General features: G+C 42.2%; 1 protein-coding gene across 7 annotated transcripts in view; it reads left to right on the top strand.

Moving 5' to 3' along the window:
* The window catches only part of DENND2A (DENN domain containing 2A), a 93,252-nt gene that overhangs the window by 12,897 nt on the left and 62,238 nt on the right, over positions 1–18,117 (top strand). For 5 of the 7 annotated variants that reach the window (XM_023639827.2, XM_070266005.1, XM_023639825.2 and 2 more), the window contains 2 exons: positions 11,680–11,781; positions 14,668–15,831. In XM_023639827.2, coding sequence (XP_023495595.1) covers positions 11,680–11,781; positions 14,668–15,831 — 1,266 coding nt within the window. The remainder of the gene's footprint in view (positions 1–11,679; positions 11,782–14,667; positions 15,832–18,117) is intronic. The other 2 variants (XM_023639824.2, XM_023639829.2) reach the window with 1 other exon arrangement.

Genomic DNA, 18,117 nt, shown 5'->3' with positions numbered 1-18,117 from the left:
CTGTGTTTTGTTTCTTTAACGATTTTGTGTTCTTTTATCCTAACCACTGTATTTATAAGAATCTTGGTTCGTCAGATTCACTCACTAAATAGTTTGACATGGTCATTACTAGTGAAGGAGGTAATAGCATACTAGAACGAGGGCTTTGGGGCTAGACACATGTCTTAAGAACCCCGCGATGCTATTTTGACCTGGTATGTGGTACAAGGTGCTTAGCTTTTCTCTCTCTCCTTTCTCTCCTTCCTTCTTCTCCTTCCTCTTTCCCTCCCTCCCTCCTCTCTCTCCTCCCTTCTTTCTTTCTTTCCTTCTTTTTTTGCTAACAACTTTATTGACGTATAATTCACATTCCGTAGATATTCATCCGTTTAAAATTTAATGGTTTTTAGTATACTCACAAAGTTGTGCAACCATCGCCACAGTCAATTTTAGAACATTTTCATCACATCAAAGAAGAAATCCATACCCTTTAGCTATCACCTCCCAATCGCCCACATCCTCTTCAGCCCTAAGCAACCACTAATTTACTTTCTGTCTCTATAGATTTCCCTGTCCTAGACATTTCATAGAAATGGATTCATACAATATGTGAACTTTCATGATTGGCATTTATTCACTTAGCATAAAGTTTCCAAGGTTCATCCATGTTGTAGCATGTGTCAGTACTTCATTCCTTTTATGGCTGAATAATATTCCATTCTGTGGATATACCATATTTTATCTATTCATCAGTTGATGGCGTTTGGATTGTTTTTACTTTATGGCCGTCATGAATAATGCTCCTCTGAATATTAGTGTAGAAGAATATATGTGGACTGTGTTTTCATCTCTCTTGGGAGATACATTATTTCTATGACTGTGCTTGTAAAGTGCTTAATGCAATGCCTGACAGATTGTAGGATGGAACAGTGTTAATTTCCTTACCCTGACCCTCCCAAAGGTTATGAATGAAAGCTATTTCCTGCTTGCTGCCCTTGGAAGAAAGTCAGGCTCCCCCTAAAGAGCCTGACCCCTGTGGGTCAGACTCTGAGGTTACTGCCCCCCGGGGTCCTGGCATCACGGAGTAGCAGATTCTTGCATCGGGCTTGTGAGAGGTGTCTGTCTGGGGTAGTTCTAGTCGAAGGTACTGAGAGAGCAGATAATGAGGTTTGAGGGGTGAAATAGAGAATTTGGGATAGAAAAATAAGAATTAGATTCCCTAAGCTGCTGCTTGAACACTGTGATCCTGGGCAAGTCTCTGCCCCTTGATCTTCTCCCCTTCAAAATGAGGATAATAATAATTACATCTGGATATCAGAGAGAGGGAGGGGGCTTATGTATTGTATAATGTGTGTATAATATGGAAATCAGGTGCTATACAAATATATTTTAAGCTCTAGGGCTGCCATAGGAAAAGAATCAGACTTTGGAACTCCATTCAGATCACAGCAGGTTGAGAGGACAGTCGCAGCTCTTCAGGAACACTTGTCAGATCCTTCAGCGGTTGCTGTTAACCCCCTTGGGGCTGCGGCCCCTTTGTCAAACTAGTTCTTGCCTGCAGTTTTCTGGCTCTGAGAAAGACCAAAGTCATCCTCAGTTCACCAGGACTGCAAACATATCAGATCTGCAGTGTGATCTTACTTGAACACCTTTGGGCTGCTCATTTATTCCCCACCATTTATTAACAAGCCTGTCTTTGCCCTAGTGATGTAAGATGCCAACTTTATCAAATAAAAAGTTCTATGTGTACTTGGGTCTATGTCTAGACTTTTTCTTCTGTTCCACTGGTATATTTATCTATTCTCGTGGCAGTACCACACTGTTCTAATTATCAAGGCTTTATAGTATGTTTTCATAACTGGTAGGGCTAGTTGCCCCACACTCCTCTCCCCTATCTTTTTTATGTTTCACTGTTTTCCTACTCTTCTTGCATGTTTGGAAATCTGGCATTAAAGTATTCAGTGTCCTCCTGGGAGGTCCTGGTGGAGGGTTGCGGGTGGGATGGGGGTTGAGCTGTCTTTTGGACCTGATGTGCTTACTTACTTCAGTAAACTGGATTTGTAAGATTCTGTTTTCTTTTTGGTTTATGAGCACTGAAGCCTTCTAGTGGCTGGATAGCATTCATTTTCCTTGAATCTCCAAAAGAACCTTTTAAAACAATCTTTAATTGAGAGAGAATGTCAAAACTTGGTAAATTTGGATAAAAGGTATAGAAGAGTTTTCTGTACTATTCTTGCAGTTGTTCCACAAGCTGGAAATTATTTCAAAATATAACATTTAAGGTTGTCATGCTTCTGGTAACATCTTGGTACAAACTTTCAGAAAATCTCCACAAGTTGTTTTCGCAGATTCTGCCTTGGTTCACTTATTGATTGACCCCTGCAGAGAACGCCAGCCAGTCAGTTAGCTGTCGTCTCCTTACAGAGTCCGTGCTGCTTTTTCCTTTAGTGGTTTGTGCTTCTGGAAGCGCTTAGTCATCCTGAGATTGTGGAAATATCTGTGCCTTCACTTTTACACCCCAAAGGAAATTCAGCCCATCCTTCAAGCCCAGATCCGCTAAGGGATCTCGCCTTCGCCTATTGCTTGTCATATTGTGTTTCGTATTGGAGACATTCATGTGCGCTTTTTTCCCCAGCTTCATTGAGATATAATTGACGTATAACATTGTGTAGGTTTAAGGTGTACAATGTGATGATTTGATATACGTGTACATTGCAAAATGGTTACCACAATAAGGTTAGTTAACATATCCATCACCTCACACAGTTAACTTGTGTGTGTGTGTGGTAAGAACATTTAAAATTTACTGTCTTAGCAGTTTTCAAATATGTAATACAGCCTTGTCATGTGCATCTATTTCCTGTACGAGAATGAAAACTCTTGAAGGGCACATAAATCTATTTGTTTTACATTTCTCCCAGGCTTCAGTCAGTCCCCTGTGTGAAGTAGACACAACTATTAGTTGGAAGAATGAATTACATGACTGTTTGCCTCTTGGCCGTAGGTCCCATATAATCTCTGTTTGGACCCATTGTAGCATCTGTACTGGGAAGTGGTTACTGGAGACCAGGATCCGAGTCTTGGTGGTCACTGGGGAAAGGAGGTGATAACAATAAAGCACCACTTACCCTTCCGCTCAGGAAATACTGTGGCAAAGCCAAACAAGTAGTGGAGTGATGGGCTCGGCTGAGCCCGGTGCCCTGCACGTGTGCTTGTGGCTGCGAGGCCTGTTTGGGGCGCCTCAGGGCAGCCCAGACACCCACAGACAACAGCAGGGTTTACATTTCCCCCTGTTAATTGTAATAGTAATAATAATACATGCTTGTTATAGAAAATTTGGAAATCTGGTATTTTTGTTGCTGAAAACATAGATAAGTGGAACGGAAAAAATTATGCAAAGTTGCTTACCCAATGACAAGTACTGTTAATCCTTTGTTATATTTCCTCCTACATTTTCTTATGTGTACAATTTTGAATAGATTCCTCTCTGCCTCCTTTGTTAAACACTGTTTTATTCATATTGGGCAAAAGTTTTTGGATCCTGTTTCTTTCCGCTAATATTACAACATGAGCATTTTTTCCATTTAGTAATAGTCTTTTTACCTTGACTTTTTAATTTACTTTTTTTAAATAACAGCTTTATTGAGATATAATCCACATACACTACAACTCACCCACTTAACGTATACAGTTTACTGGGGTTTAGTATATTCAGAATTGTGCAACCATCACCACAAGCAATTTTAGAACATTTTCATCACCCCAGAGAGAAATCCTGTACTCCTTAGCAGTCACGCCCTATTCCTCATGCCCTCCCGCTCCCAACCTAAGCAACCACAACCACTAGTCTTTCTGTCTCTATAGAATTGTAGTCCTCTTAAACATAATTTAATTTGCTTATAAAATTCCATTGAATAGTTGTATCATAGTTTACATTACCATTATATTGCTTGACATTTGAGTTATTTTTAATTTTTTAATGTTATAGATAATATAGGTATGAACATTTATGCATACTTTTTTTCCATATTTAGGATTATGTCTTAGGATTGATTCCCAAAGCATAGAAATATATAATCACAGAACCATAAAAAGAGAAATCCACAAAAAACCTTTGCTCTCCCTCCCAGCTCGCAAGTGTGTATGAAATTTGGTGTGGTGTGAAAGAAGGCTGCAACAGTTGCTGATCTTGAAGAGCTGAACAAGACAGACACTCAAAATACTGAGCTCGAGGCTAGTTCTCATCTAGATTAGAGAATGTGATATGAGGCCACAGGGACATTGAATACAGAGTGACCAGATTTGGATATGAAACATATCCTCATTCCTGGCTCTGTCACTTAGGAGTTGTAACAACTTAAACAAGTGCCCTAACTTCCCTGTGCCTCTCTTTCCTTATTAGAAACATGGTAGGAGCATTGACATTGGTATCTGTAGAAGTTAGAAATAAGAAGTGGTTTATAGCCTAGCCAAAACAAAGAGAAAGAAGAGCAAGTTGAAGTGTTTGAGAGTTGAAAGAGGTTAGAATCTGAGTCCTCCTGGTTCGGTGACCTATAATACACAAAAGAAACTAAAGGAAATGTACTTTTTTACTTAAAAGAAAATAGATTTACCTAAATTCAGATTTTCAAACCACATTTTGGCAGTATTAGCATATTTCATAACTTTTATTACTCATACTTTCATGATTTATGGCAGACTCATACTAACTTGTTCCAGAGAGGTGACACTCGTAGTTATCGAGCATTAACTTAGGGCTGACACCACTAAAGCCTTACCCACACTGTAGTTTAGTATTCATCTGCAAGATGGCCACCTAACTGTACTTTTTCTTTTCTTACCTTCCACAAAATGGTGAACCTAAAGGCAACATATGGAAGTATTTTGACATTGCAAATGAATGAGGGAAAAAGCATGATTTGCAAATATTGTCAAGTGAAAAATGTGTTTCCATCCTACTAAGGTGGCCAAAAACATCTCTATATGTAGGAATGTTCTGCAGATGTGAAAAAATCCTTCCTGGATTTACGAAAGTGAGAACAATAAAAATCTTTAGTTGGCTCTGGCCTCAGGAGCATCACAAAGTGTGGTCCAGCCTGCACTCAGGCTGCTGTAGCCACAGATTCCCGGTGGCTTCATTTGTCAGACAAACTGACAGGTGTAGGTCAGGAAAATACTGATCAAGTTGTTAAAAGAAAATATTATTGTCAGTAACTGGGTATTCATACCGACAGAAAGTGTTAGAATTACTCAGGGTATACTCTTGGTCTTGAGACCTCGTTTAGAGTGAAAACAAGCCTTGATATTGAAGCCTGTGTAGGGAGGGATGTGTGAACAGCATCTTGGAGCGTTTATTCCTGGGTTCAGGGGACAGGAGCAACTCACTGTGTGCCGATAACACCTCCATCAGATTTCAAAGATGCTCTGAAAAAAAGGAGCAAAGAGACAGACTGCAGTAAAAGGTTGCCTTACAAAGGAGAGGGTGAAGCAGAGTATTTCTGTGGCTGACCCTGACACTGCAAGTGACAGGAAAATGAACTCCGTGGTTCTACTCATGAAGTCAGCCTATGAGTTCCCTGGGGAACGTAGAAATATAGATTCCTAGGCCCTCCTCGGGCAATCTGAGTCACTCAGTTTGGGGTGGGGCCAGGACTCCTCACTTTAGCAGTTGTCCCTGCTGATTCTTTTTTTTTTTTTTAAATAACAGCTTTATTGAGATATAATTCACATACCATAGAATTCACGCTTTTAAAGTGTACGGTTGTTTTTTAGCATAATCAGTTTTATGCACCATCACCTCTATCTAATTATAGCACATTTTCATCATTCCCCTCCCCCTAAAAACCCTGTACCTATTAGCAGTCTCTCCCCATTCCGCCTGCCCCAGCCCCTGGTGACCACTGATCTGCTTTCTATCTCTATGGATTTGCCTATTCTGGACATTTCATATAAATGGAATCAACAATGTGTGGTCTTTTGTTACTGGTTTCTTTCACTTAGCATGATATTTTCAAGGCTTATCCATGTTGTAGCTTGTACTTGTCCTTCATTCCTTTTTATGGCTGTATGATATTCCACAGTATGACTAGACCACACTTTGTTTATCCGGTCATCTGTTGATGGACATGTTAAGTGTAAGAAAATGGTATGTGTTCATTCATTCAACCAGCATTTCTTGAGCAATCTTATTTGGTGGGAGAATCTTCTGGGCTCAAAAGCAGAACTCTTGGAAACAGGAAGACTTTGGCTGTCAGCAGAAAAGTCATCCCTTGGCCCTACCGCTGTCTTTACCCAGCATAGTCTACTGAGGGCCTGGTGTCTGGTCCTGGTGTGTGGTGTTTTTGCGCAGGCCTGGGTTAACCATTTGGTTCAAGAGTGCAGGCTGCCATTTTGCCAAACGTGGCCCCTGGGTGTGGCTCTGAGGCCTCCCTCATTCTTCACCCACTCCACAGTCCTCCATCTTCCTCCAAGTGGGAGAAAATTGGTTCGTTTTTGAAAATACTCCAAAAACAAAAAAATAAAGCTATTATATAAAAAACTAGAGCAATCCATTTTAATTTTTTAGAAAACACTTTTGTTTAAAGAAGATGAAAAAAAGCATCAAGAGACTCAGGAGTGAGCTTCGCTAACCAGACACAGCAAGAGTTGTATAATGTGATTTCTGCTTTGTTTTTTCCCTTCTCAACGTATTTTCTGAAAACAAACACCTTCTCGATATGCTTGCTAATAAGAAGATTGCTCAGTTGAGAAAACAGCTTTTTGTTCTACTGTAATTGTTATGGTTTCTTCTCAGTTGTGTTGCCTACTCTTTATAAACTGATAAAACTAAGAGTTATTAGAATCATTAAAGTTGAACAGCTTGCAGCTTTATTTGCAACACAAATAAAAATTATTTAAAATTTAACTTTATTATTATGTAATCATTTATGATCTAAATTGTATTTTTTTATTCAGTATATCAAGTATGACCATTTTAGGAATCATTATATATGATATGTATTTACCTATATTTCAGAATTAACATACCAACTTTAGAGCAATAAAAGACACAGGAAATGTATTATAATTGTGTATGTTTTATTCCTCACTTCACCTCCTCCCCTGCCAAAATTTCTTATTTTTTTCTCTGAATATGCTTTTAATGTATTTTTTAGTTGAGATATAATTCATGTTAAATTCACCATTTAGAAGTGTACAATTTAGTGACATAGTATATTCACTATGTTGTACAACTATCACCACTATCTAATTCCAGAACTTCTCTATTTTCCCAAAAAGAAACCCTTACCTGTTAGCAGTCAATCCCAGTTCCCCCGCCCTATATGGATTTGCCTGTTCTGTACATTTCATGTAAATGGAATCATACAGTCTGTGGCCTTTTATATCTAGCTCTTTTACTTAGTATGCTTTCAAGCTTCATCCATCTTGTAGCATGTAATAGTACTTCATTCGTTTTTATGGCTGCATAATATTCCATTGTATGCATCATTTTGTTTATTCAGTTGTAAGTTGATCAACATTTCCAGATTTCACTTTTTATTTAAATCACTGTTTTTATTTTAAGATTTGGGGGAAATCATTTTTCCCCCCTGTGGCTTAAACATATCCAGATTATTTTTCTAGGAATTTCTAAAACAGTAATATCTGAACTGTTTTTGTAAGTGAGTTTGACAGCAAAATTTCTGTAGACAATGTATCACCTCCCCTGTTGCCACCATGAAAACCCACCGGAGTTAATAGGAAGGTTACTGCTGTTGGTGAGAGCTCAATGGCATCCTGTATGATTTATTGATTTATTATTTGTGTGTGTGTGTGAGGATGGTCGGCTCTGAGCTAACATCTGTGCCAGTCTTCCTCTATTTTATGTGGGACACTACTACATGGCTTGATAAGTGGTGCTAGGTCTGCACCAAGGATCCAAACCTGTGAACCCTGGGCCACTGAAGCAGAGTGCATGAACTTAACCACTACGCCACCAGGCTGGCCCCCCATATGATTTTTAATATAAAAAATGGATAGTTAATTAATGAACGATGCTCTAATGTAGGTAGAAGCACTCTGAGAGGCCAGGCCTGAGACCACGAGTACCGTCTCCCTGGGCTCCTAGCACTGTGACCATGCTGGCTTCATCAGACTGGCGTTTCTAGATTGCCTTTGCTGGTTCCCCATATGGCAGTGGAGGAAAGAGAGCAGGTAGGCAGGCCGGCGAGGGTGGGGTGTGAGGGAGCTGCCAGCTCCCCAGCTGGCTGCTCCCCTCCCTCCTTCAGGTTCACTCAGCCTCTCCTGTAAGAACTGCTCTCAGGGAAAGATCTGCTCTGTCGCTTCCTCCTTTCTGCCTGTGGGAAAACACTATATCTGTTTTAAAATCTTGCCCCTTTTGGGGGGAGGTATTTGTTTTTTAATTAATAATTTCACATTTTAGTGCTTAATAAAAGAAAAATAGTGTTTTCAGAGGTCATGCTGAAATTTTAAGCAGGTGAACTTACAGGGATTTAAAATCAATACAGGTTTTTTGATCTGGTAATCTCCGTCTGGAGCAGTTGTGTTTTCCGTAGGCTTTTGAGACCAACCAGAAGCATCTCACTATGACTTTCTCTCTCTCCCTCTTGAAAAATTAATGGTAATTCAGAGAGGTAATTAGGAGTAAGAGGTTTTCTCAGCACCAGGAGATCGAGACAGCAGAAGGCAGTTCCTAACAGTAAAAGCTGAGAAGACTCACCCACCGGGCTTCTTAACTTCGTCTGAGCCCTACAATCAACTTGACGTTGATGCCCAAAGAGAACCTTTGAATCAAGAACAGATTTTACAGTATTCACTTTAGCAGGAAGAAAAACGGGATTAGATTACGGACTTGATGGGTAAACATAATCTGCTACAGGTGTTGGCGTTTAAAAAATATTTTTCTTCAATTCGAAAGACAGTTTTAAAAACTTATGGAAATGTTCAAATGTACAAAAAATATGAACTTTCATGTACACATCATCTAGCTTCAAAATTTTGTATAACATTTTAATTCTAATTAAAATTATTAGTACTAATTAAGCCCATCTGGTGAATGGGAAGTTATACTTTTATGGAAAGCAGTTGAGGGGAAAACGTGTTACTACTAGTCATGCATTCATGATACCTCCTGGAAAACAGTCTGTTTGGATCACAAGGCCAAACTGCCTAGGAGAAATAAAGAACCTTGGGTTGTGTAAAAATCACCTGAGCCCTTGATTTACGATATTTAAATGCAGATTCCAGGCCAGCCCCCAGTCGGTTTTGGTGCATCGGAGAGGTGCCCAGGAATCTACATGTCTGACGAGGTCCCCAAGTGGACTGGGACAGATCCCCATTGGTCCACACTTTGGGAAATAGCTCCATCTTGCAATCCAAGACCTATTAAGTGACAGTGGAATTTATTATGGTAATTTAAGTGACAGAGTACTCCCAACTATCAAATTAGGCTAGGCTTGTCACCTAATTAATGACTTTTAAATATCAGAGACAAAAAGGGGTCAGTTTTGTGGGAGCAGCATTTTCCATTCCTCTTTGAATTCAGAAATGCTAGTGGGCTGATTCCTGAGTGTGCAGGAGGTTCTGTGCTCCCTCAATTCCAGTCCCTGAAGCACACTTGAACTTGCTTCTCAGAATATGGTATCAGCTGTTTCTCTGGGGACCGTGATTTTAGTATGGGATGTTATTACTGCCCGATAAGAAGCGAGTTCACTTAAGTACCATATTGTTTAAATGTTTCTTGGTATCTTTAACCTGAAAGTCCATACTTGGTTCTCTGTGCGTTAGACACAGTGGGCTTTGTCCCCTTTGGAAAAGCTATGGCTTCCTGGAAAGTATAGAAAAACTGTTCCCTTGGGGAGAGAGCTAGGATACAGGGCTGGTCATGACCCAAGCACAATCCTGCATGCTCTTCGTGAGGGCAGACACCATGTCTTACTCATCTTTGAGTCCCCAGAGCATCCTGCACAGGGTCTGGCACCTATTCATAGTCAGTGAAAGAGGAAGCCAGCTTGAAAGAAGAGGGTGGGTGGAAAGAGTTGCTGCTCACATGGAACAAGGCTGCATCACTGTGGGTTTGGTCTGTGTGGAGGCAGAGGGCAGGCAGGAGGAGGGCGGCAGGGAGTGGCCACTATCCTTGACGTCCGATGGGGCCCTCTGCCAGATGCAGGACAGAAGAGCAGTGTCTGTGAGCCCAGCCAAATGGAGAGGCTCCAGAAGCTTTGCAGAGCATTATGAGAGGGGCAGTGAGTTCCTTCCTGTCCGTGAAAGGTCTTTCAGGGCTCTCTTCCATGACAGGAGGGAGAGCCCTGGGGCCTGGCTTATTTAGACAACTGGGCTTGCTTTCAGCACTGACATACCCCAGAATGTAGGGTGCTGTGTCTCTGGGTAAGAGGACAACTGAGCTGCGTGGGCAGGCCCTAGCTCCATCCCCCTCCCCAAGTACACACAGTCCTGGAGCTGTCTGTTCCCTTCCTCGATTTTCAACTCCCTCTTTTTAATTTGTTGCCCATGTTCACTCTCCTTTTTTCTCTTTCTCTCTCTGCTTGTTCTTGAGAGTCATATGCAAGTCTTGAAGCCCAGCCCTTTGATTTCTTGGGGGAAGAGATGCCCAGGCCAGATCTTGGGCAGCCACCCTGTCACCTGGCAGGTAAACCGTCCTGGGAGGCGGGTAGGAGTCATGGAAACATGATATGGAGTTGGGAGAGGGATTCCCTGGAAGTCAGTAGAAAAGAACTGTGAGTCTCCAGTATCTCAGTACTTCTTGAACCTCTAGTCAAGGAGATACCTCCTCTCCATCAGGAGGGACCAGTCATGTGGTGTTTATGCTTTTCAGAAGAATTGCACAGCCTGTCCGGTTGGCGTTCTCTGGTGGGTCTGTTCTTCTTAGCTACGTCCACTTGACCAATGTCCATTTGTTTTCATGTTGAGAGATAGAGTTCTGTAGGGACTTGCTATTGAAATAGTACATTTTAATCAGTTACTTTAGTTCATTTGGATGTCAGGCACGGGAGTTTTATAAAACTGCTGCTTCCGCACTAAGGCCCCTGCTTTGGTGTCCACATGATCCTTGTTATCTTTCAGGTTTGAGAGGCTCAGTGGGATTCCTGGGTTTCCTGGGACCATCCCCTAGTTTTCCTGAGACCAGACAGATGACCTAGGGGTTAGGCCTCTCTTCCTCCTGGGTTTGGAGCCACTGGGAAAGGTTCTCAGTGCAGGGCCCTGAACCCAAGGACAGTGGGGGTTTACGCCCACCTTAAGGCCAGCGGAAGAGTAGAGTATCTCTGTGTATATTTCAGCTTTGGTGTATGGTTTATTTCTTGTTTCAAATAAAGTAACAACTCTTCTCTTCTTCGGGGATTATTCATCACAGGTTCTTGGAGAGCCTGAAAAAATGTTGGGCTGTGCTGGGATTTATGTTTTGCTTTCTAGGGGTATATGTTTTCTTAAAATTTTTGGTGACCTTAGCTAAAGAATATAAAGATACACACACACACACACACACACACACAAGAAGAGGTTGGCATGGAGTCTGAACCTCAGGATTTTGTGCCCTTGCCTCACTCGTGGGTCAGGGATTCCGAATGGTGCATTCCTGTCACACACCCCTACTCTTGGATGGACCCTCTCAGGGATAAATAGTTTGGGGTGTGGGCCCTAGATTTGCTGTCATGGCTCACTGAGTGTGCATCCCTGTTCTCCCAGGCGACTTGGAGCTCCTCTCGGTGCTGACATGATGACAGTGTGCAGGCGGGCCAAGGGCAGCCACAGCCAGCCTGAAAACCTGTGCTACAAATTGGCTGACAAGTAAGAACTTTTCTCCCCTGAGAGTGTAGAAGTTGGCCCAGATTCTCAGTCTCCTTCCTTTCTCTCTGGCCTTTCCCTCCTCACTAACCCCACTTCCTTGAACTAAAGAGGCATTCTTTTCTGAGTCATTGTGATACACCTCCTGTAAATCATCTCCACGCACTGTGCTCAGTTAAGAACTTGAGACCAAAGTGGTCCAGGGAAAGTCTGACTCGTGCCCAGTGTGTTGAGAAGATGATCCCAGGGCGACTTCAGGCCATATTCCCATTGATGCTTTCCAGTCCAGGGTTTGTTTTTCTAACTACTAAGATGCACAGATATTTTAATTATCATTGAGCCCTAAATCTTTGCAGCTGCATCTGTCCACATGGCCAGCTTTACCCATCTTTTATTAGCAGGGCTGTCTTCTCCCCAGATGGAGCCCTTTCCTCTGATTCTCTCTCTCATTCTGCAAAGGAGTTGGCGATCGCTGAGCTGTTCACGGCTCTGCGCCCAGTCCAGAGCCCCTGCTGGGGCCATAGAATCCCAGAAACAGGAACTCAAGAAACTCTTGGATGCAACAACCATGTGGAGAAGGCACTCTGTCCCTGGTTTTATCATTCTTACCTCTCTTGCTTGAGCTTTGTAAATCCAGCGTGGTCTTCCAGCAAGCTATCCTTTTTTCTTTTTCAGTTTTTAGATAGGGGATCAGTGATTGTGAAGTCACCCCAGATGATTGGGATCTTGGTCAATAACTGTAATCATTACAATAACGCTAGTTACCATTTATTAATATCAAGACATAATATGTGCTGTACTCTGGTTACATTACATATATTAACTCATCCATTCATTCATTTAATAAATATTTATTGACTGCCTACTATGTACTGGGCACAGCAAACAAGATAAATTTAGTCTCTGCACCAATAAATTTCTAGTCTAGAAAAGGGAGATAGGGTTCTTATTTTAAGGTGAAAAAAAGGGAGCCAAGCTTCAAACCCAGGTCCCTCTGAATCTAAAGCCATGTTTATCTACTGTCAATATTGTTTAACAGTACTTTTGGTATAAATGATTTTATACTATATCATCAATTGTCACGAAGCATGAACTAACCTGAATTGTGTTTTCCTGTGTCTGTCCTGTCTCTTTATCTTTCTTCTAGCACCGTGAGACCAATGGCTTTAACTTCTGCCTTTGAACTCTCAGTAGAATATCCACAAACTGATTCTGATTCTGACTAAAATCTGAATTCATGCTAATGTCCTCAGTGGTGACAGAACAATTGAAAAATGTATTTCTCTTTGGAAGCACTCTGTTATGAATGCTAATCATTTATTTAAGTAAAGAATTCTGCTTTGATAGCCATATTTAACATATGAAAATGTGTTTGCAATTTCACAAGTTTCTAATTTACGCTGAGCAACCAAGAACAGCAACACAGTTTACATGCTCGTGTCCCCATCCAGGGGCAAGTCTACGTAAACAACTGTTAGTCTTTGGAAGAGAGAGCTAAATTCTAACAGCGTGCATGAAACTGCTGAGGTTCATCCCTCAGGTGAACCTTAACTGGAGGTTCAGAATTTATGGGCTAATGTCATGTAAATTCCTGTATAGTCAGATCTATATACTCAGGAAATGTGCACCATGAGGTTGGTCTGTGCACATTTGCTGATCTTGGGACATCTGAGGTCACTGTGCTCAGTCATGACCTTTGCTGGTGGAAGAATGTTTTGCGTTTCAAAACACAGATACTCCCATTCTCATTAGACTAGCTTAAAATGTTTTTCTATTTTTCTTTCAAAATAATTTTTAACATCTTCATGGCACTAACTGATCTTCTAAAATCATATTTGGAGGTATATATCCTCACGTGTATATTCTAGGCCAGAACTTTCTGCAGTGATGGAAATGTTTTTCTACTCCATCCAATAAAGTGACCATTAGCCGGCAACTGACCATTAGTGGGCTACTGAGTACTCAACATGGGACTGGTGCCACTGAGGAACTGAGGCTTTAATTTAATTTGATTTCAGTTTAAAAAGCCACATGTGGCTAGTGGCCACTACATTGGACAGTGCAGTTGTAGGCCATGCCTGAAATCTGAACCTGCTTGTTTATTCACTCATTCATTCGTGCCACACATGTTTACTGGCCACCCACTCCACCAGGTCTTAGTGTAGGTGCTGGGGATGCAGCAGTAGTCAAAACATGCCAAAATTCAAAAGAATCCCTGTCCTCCTGGAGAGACCAGTCTAGCAGGGTTCACGTTCTAGAGAATTTTCAGTTCAAATGCAGCCAATCATGTGGCTTTTCCCACTCAAATCAGGACAACTTATCAAGCCCAGAATTAGCAAAAACTTCATGACTTATGGCATTGTTTTAATTTTTAAATAGTCATTCCAAAGGACCATCTGTTGATAACAGAAGCAGAGGAAACTTAGACTACGTAAGCTTTTATCTCATGAAATTTCTCCTATTTTCATCAGGGAAGAGAGCTAATAATAACGATAACCACCATTTATTGTATACCATGACATACTAGATGCTTTACTTGGGTTGGCTCATTAAATGTTTATAACCACCCTGTTAGATGTGTATTATTATTATTCCCTTTTCACAGAAGAGGAAACTGAGGTTTAGAGAGGTTAAACAACTTGCCCAAGGTCACACAGGTGGTCAGTGGTCTAATTAGGATTTAAACCCAAGTCTCTTGGGCTCTAAAATCCAGTAGCTCCTTTCGTTCCATCGTGCTATCTCCCCAAGAAAACCAAATTATTTTTTAAATGGTATTTTCAATGTTTGTGGTTTGCAATTATTATTATATCTAAGTTTTAGTAAATCTCTATGACCAGCCAGGAGCAGTAACCAAGAATCCCTCACCCAGTGTTTGTCTTTGTTGTTCAGGGTCAAGGTGGAAGGCCCAAAGGCTGGGGAAGACCCTCGAAGGCAGCCACTTAGGTCCTCCATCCCTTTCCTAGAGACTAATCAGGCTTCAGCCTTCGGAAGAAGCCCGCTGGAAAGCCTCAATAACCTGATGCTAGAGTCAAGAGTGGACTGTATTCAGCAGAACATGTTCAGCTCAGATATGACCATCAGCGACCCAGCTTCAGATGTCAGTGCTAAAGAAGCCAGCAGGGCTGGCAAGAGGCAGCTCACGGGCGTTCAGAACCCCTGCCCTCCTGGCCGAGGCGGGGCCCGGCACAAGTCCCTCAGCATAAAGGACAAGATATCAGAATGGGAAGGGAAAAAGGAGTTGCCCACTACTGCAGCTGGCAGGAAAGCAGATGAGCAAGAGGATTACCTGACGTCCTGTGTGATGGAGAGGAGAAGTAGTGATGGTGTGAGGACTCTGGTCACAGAGGCTCAGAATGGAACGAGGCTGGAAACAGAGAGCAAAGAGGATGAGAGGAATAAAGGAGTAGTGAGAGTCGAGGGACAGGATGCAGAGCGGAGGCAAGACCTAAGCCAGCCAGCCAGGGAGCCAGCTCCCAGCTTGGGCAAAGGCCGAGAGCGGAGGCTTGGCCAACAGCGCTTTCAGAATGATAGCCTCTCTGTGCTGAAGCAGGTCAAGAAACTTGAGCAGGCTCTGAAGGATGGGTCGGCAGGGCTGGATCCCCAGTTACCAGGGACTTGTTATTCCCCACACTGCCTACCGGACAAGGCTGAGGAGGGGCCCACCCTTCCTGAGAACCGTGGAGGCAGGAGTGGCTCAGAATTCAGGCCACACCGCTTCGACCTGGAAGCCAAGGAGCCTGCCCCTGAGGCTGGGGAGGAAAGGAAAGGCTCATGTGGGAGGCCCTGCAACCAGAGCCTGGAGAGTGTGTACAAGGGCTCGGAGGACTCCACCACAAAACCCTTCATCAACCCCCTGCCCAAACCCCGGAGAACGTTCAAACATGATGGAGAAGGGGACAAGAATGGGAACCCAGGCAGCAGCTTCAGAAAAGATAAAAGGAACCTGCCTCCTCTACCCTCTCTACCTCCCCCGCCTCTGCCCTCCTCTCCCCCACCTTCCACCGTGAACAGAAGACTGTGGAACGGGAGACCGAAACCCAGTGCTGACCACAGGTAGGTGACGGTGACTGTCTGCTTGAGTAGTTCACGCCGCATCACAACTGTCTGTTCTCAACCTATTTGTTTTCTTAAACTGATGGTTCTTGTGGTTAGTTGAGACTGTTCATAGTTTAAGAGAGTTTATTGATTAAACCTGGAAACATGGTAACTGATGCATGTGTTTTGTGTTCTCAGTCCTCAAAAAAGAGTATTTGCTCTTAAAAATTACCCTTTGGATGTGATAAGTACTTGTAATTCAGCTAGTAACCAAGAGTTACACGAAAATTTGTGTTAACACTGGCAGTCTACTAACTGGTGCTAATTGATGCTAATTCTGCTGTTACCATCCCCTACGGTGCGTGGCACCTTGAATCTTTCCTGGCTCTTCTTTGCGTGTTTTTCTGGGTATGGGTTCTAGAAACATGCGTGGGTCTACCCTGGCCCTGTCACAGTCTATCACTGTGACCCTGAACAAGTTACTTAACCCCTCGAAGCCACCGTTTCCTCATTTATATATAGATGTACACACTCTGAATATTTTATAGTATTAAAATAATACGTTAGATAATAAAGCCTGTGAATGCTTGAAAATCAAATCTGTGCTTTGGAAACAATTTATTTTCTGGTTTGAAATCTAATTTCTAGTTCACTTCTGTAGTGTGCTGATTGGTTTGGTACCCACTAATCTGGAAACCAGCCTTAGAGCAACGCTCCTCAAAGCAGTTGTCTCTACTTACTGTCATCACTTCTTTACCTCTGATTTTTGCCGCGACCCACTGCAGTGGGGCTTTGGCCACTTATCCTGAAAGTACTCTTGATCAAGGCCACCTCTGATCTCCGTCTTGCTAAATCCCATTGCCAGTTCTCTGTTCTTTTCTTGATTGGCCTCCTGGCAGTTGAGAAACAACTTGACTCGCTCCACTTTGACAGACTGTGTTCGCTGGACTTCTCATGACTTTCCTGGTAGTTCTGCTTCACCAGTTTGTTTTCCTCTCCCTCTCCATGTCAGAATAACACTCCCCGCTAACCCATCCACACCGTATCCAAGGATGAGAGCAGAACTTCTCTCTTCCATCTATATACACTCCCCAAATGACCTCATCCAGTCCCGTGGCTTTAAATGTCAGTTACATGCTTATGCTTCCCAAATGTATGTCTCTAGCCCTGACTCCCTCCCCCAGCTTCAGGTTTGTATAGTCATCTCCTGCTTGGGTCTCTCTTTGGTTATCTAATAGTTTGGACGTAACATGTCCAAACCTAAATTCTCAATCCAGGCCACCACTAACTGTCTCACTAACTGTCTCCTCCCAGAATAATTGCCATCTTGTTAAATGGCATCACCCTTCATTTTGCTTCGGCCGAAAACCTAGGAGTCATCTCTGATTCTTCTCTTTTCGCATACCCCAATCTAATTCGTCAGCAAGTCCTTCGGTTGTAGTTTTAAATGTTATCTTGAATCTGACTACATCTCCACTGCTACCACCTTGGTCATCTTGTTCCAATCCCCACCCCCAGTATATTCCTCTGCAGCAGCTTGAGGAGTCTTCTAGAAATACAGATTTGATCATGTAACTCGCCTGCTCAACATGGTTTATCAGGTAGGATTCTTTTGGCTGCAAAAAACACAATTTGTTATGTTCTCTTCCAGGAAAAAAAAGTTTGTGTATTTCAGAATTATATAAATTGTATAAATATTATAATTATAATTATAATTATATATTATGTCCTTTTAAAAATGAAATCATGGGGCCGGCCCCATGGCAGAGTGGTTGAGTTCTTGCACTCTGCTTCGGCAGCGCAGGGTTTCGCTGGTTTGGATCCTGGGTGCAGACGTGGCACCACTCGTCAGGCCATGCTGAAGCGGCGTCCCACATAGCCCAGCCAGGACCTACAACTGGAATATACAACTGTTTACTGGGGGGCTTTCAGGAGAAGAAGAAGAAAAAAAAAAAAAGAGGATTGGAAAAAAATGAAATATATATATACTGTTTTTTGCTTAGGATATGATTGAGATCTTTCAATTTTACCACCTTCCTTTTTTTTTCACCTTCCTTTTTTAACTGCCACATTTTTTACATCCTGTGGATAAACCGTATGTTATTTAACCATTCCCCTACTTATAGACACTTAGGTTGTTTCCAGTTTACAAATAATGCTGTGGTGAGCAGTATACAGCATTAGAGAAGACTCTAGAGCCAGAGTACTTACTAGCTCTGTTACTTACTGCCTGTATGACATTAGATAAGCTACTCAATTTGTCTTGGCCTCATTTTACTTATCTGTAAAATGGTGATAATTATA

This window comes from Equus caballus, chromosome 4 (genome assembly GCF_041296265.1).
Source record: "Equus caballus isolate H_3958 breed thoroughbred chromosome 4, TB-T2T, whole genome shotgun sequence".
NCBI lineage: Eukaryota > Metazoa > Chordata > Mammalia > Perissodactyla > Equidae > Equus > Equus caballus.
Note: the sequence above shows the minus strand (reverse complement) of the source record. Positions and strands in the feature narration are given on the sequence as shown.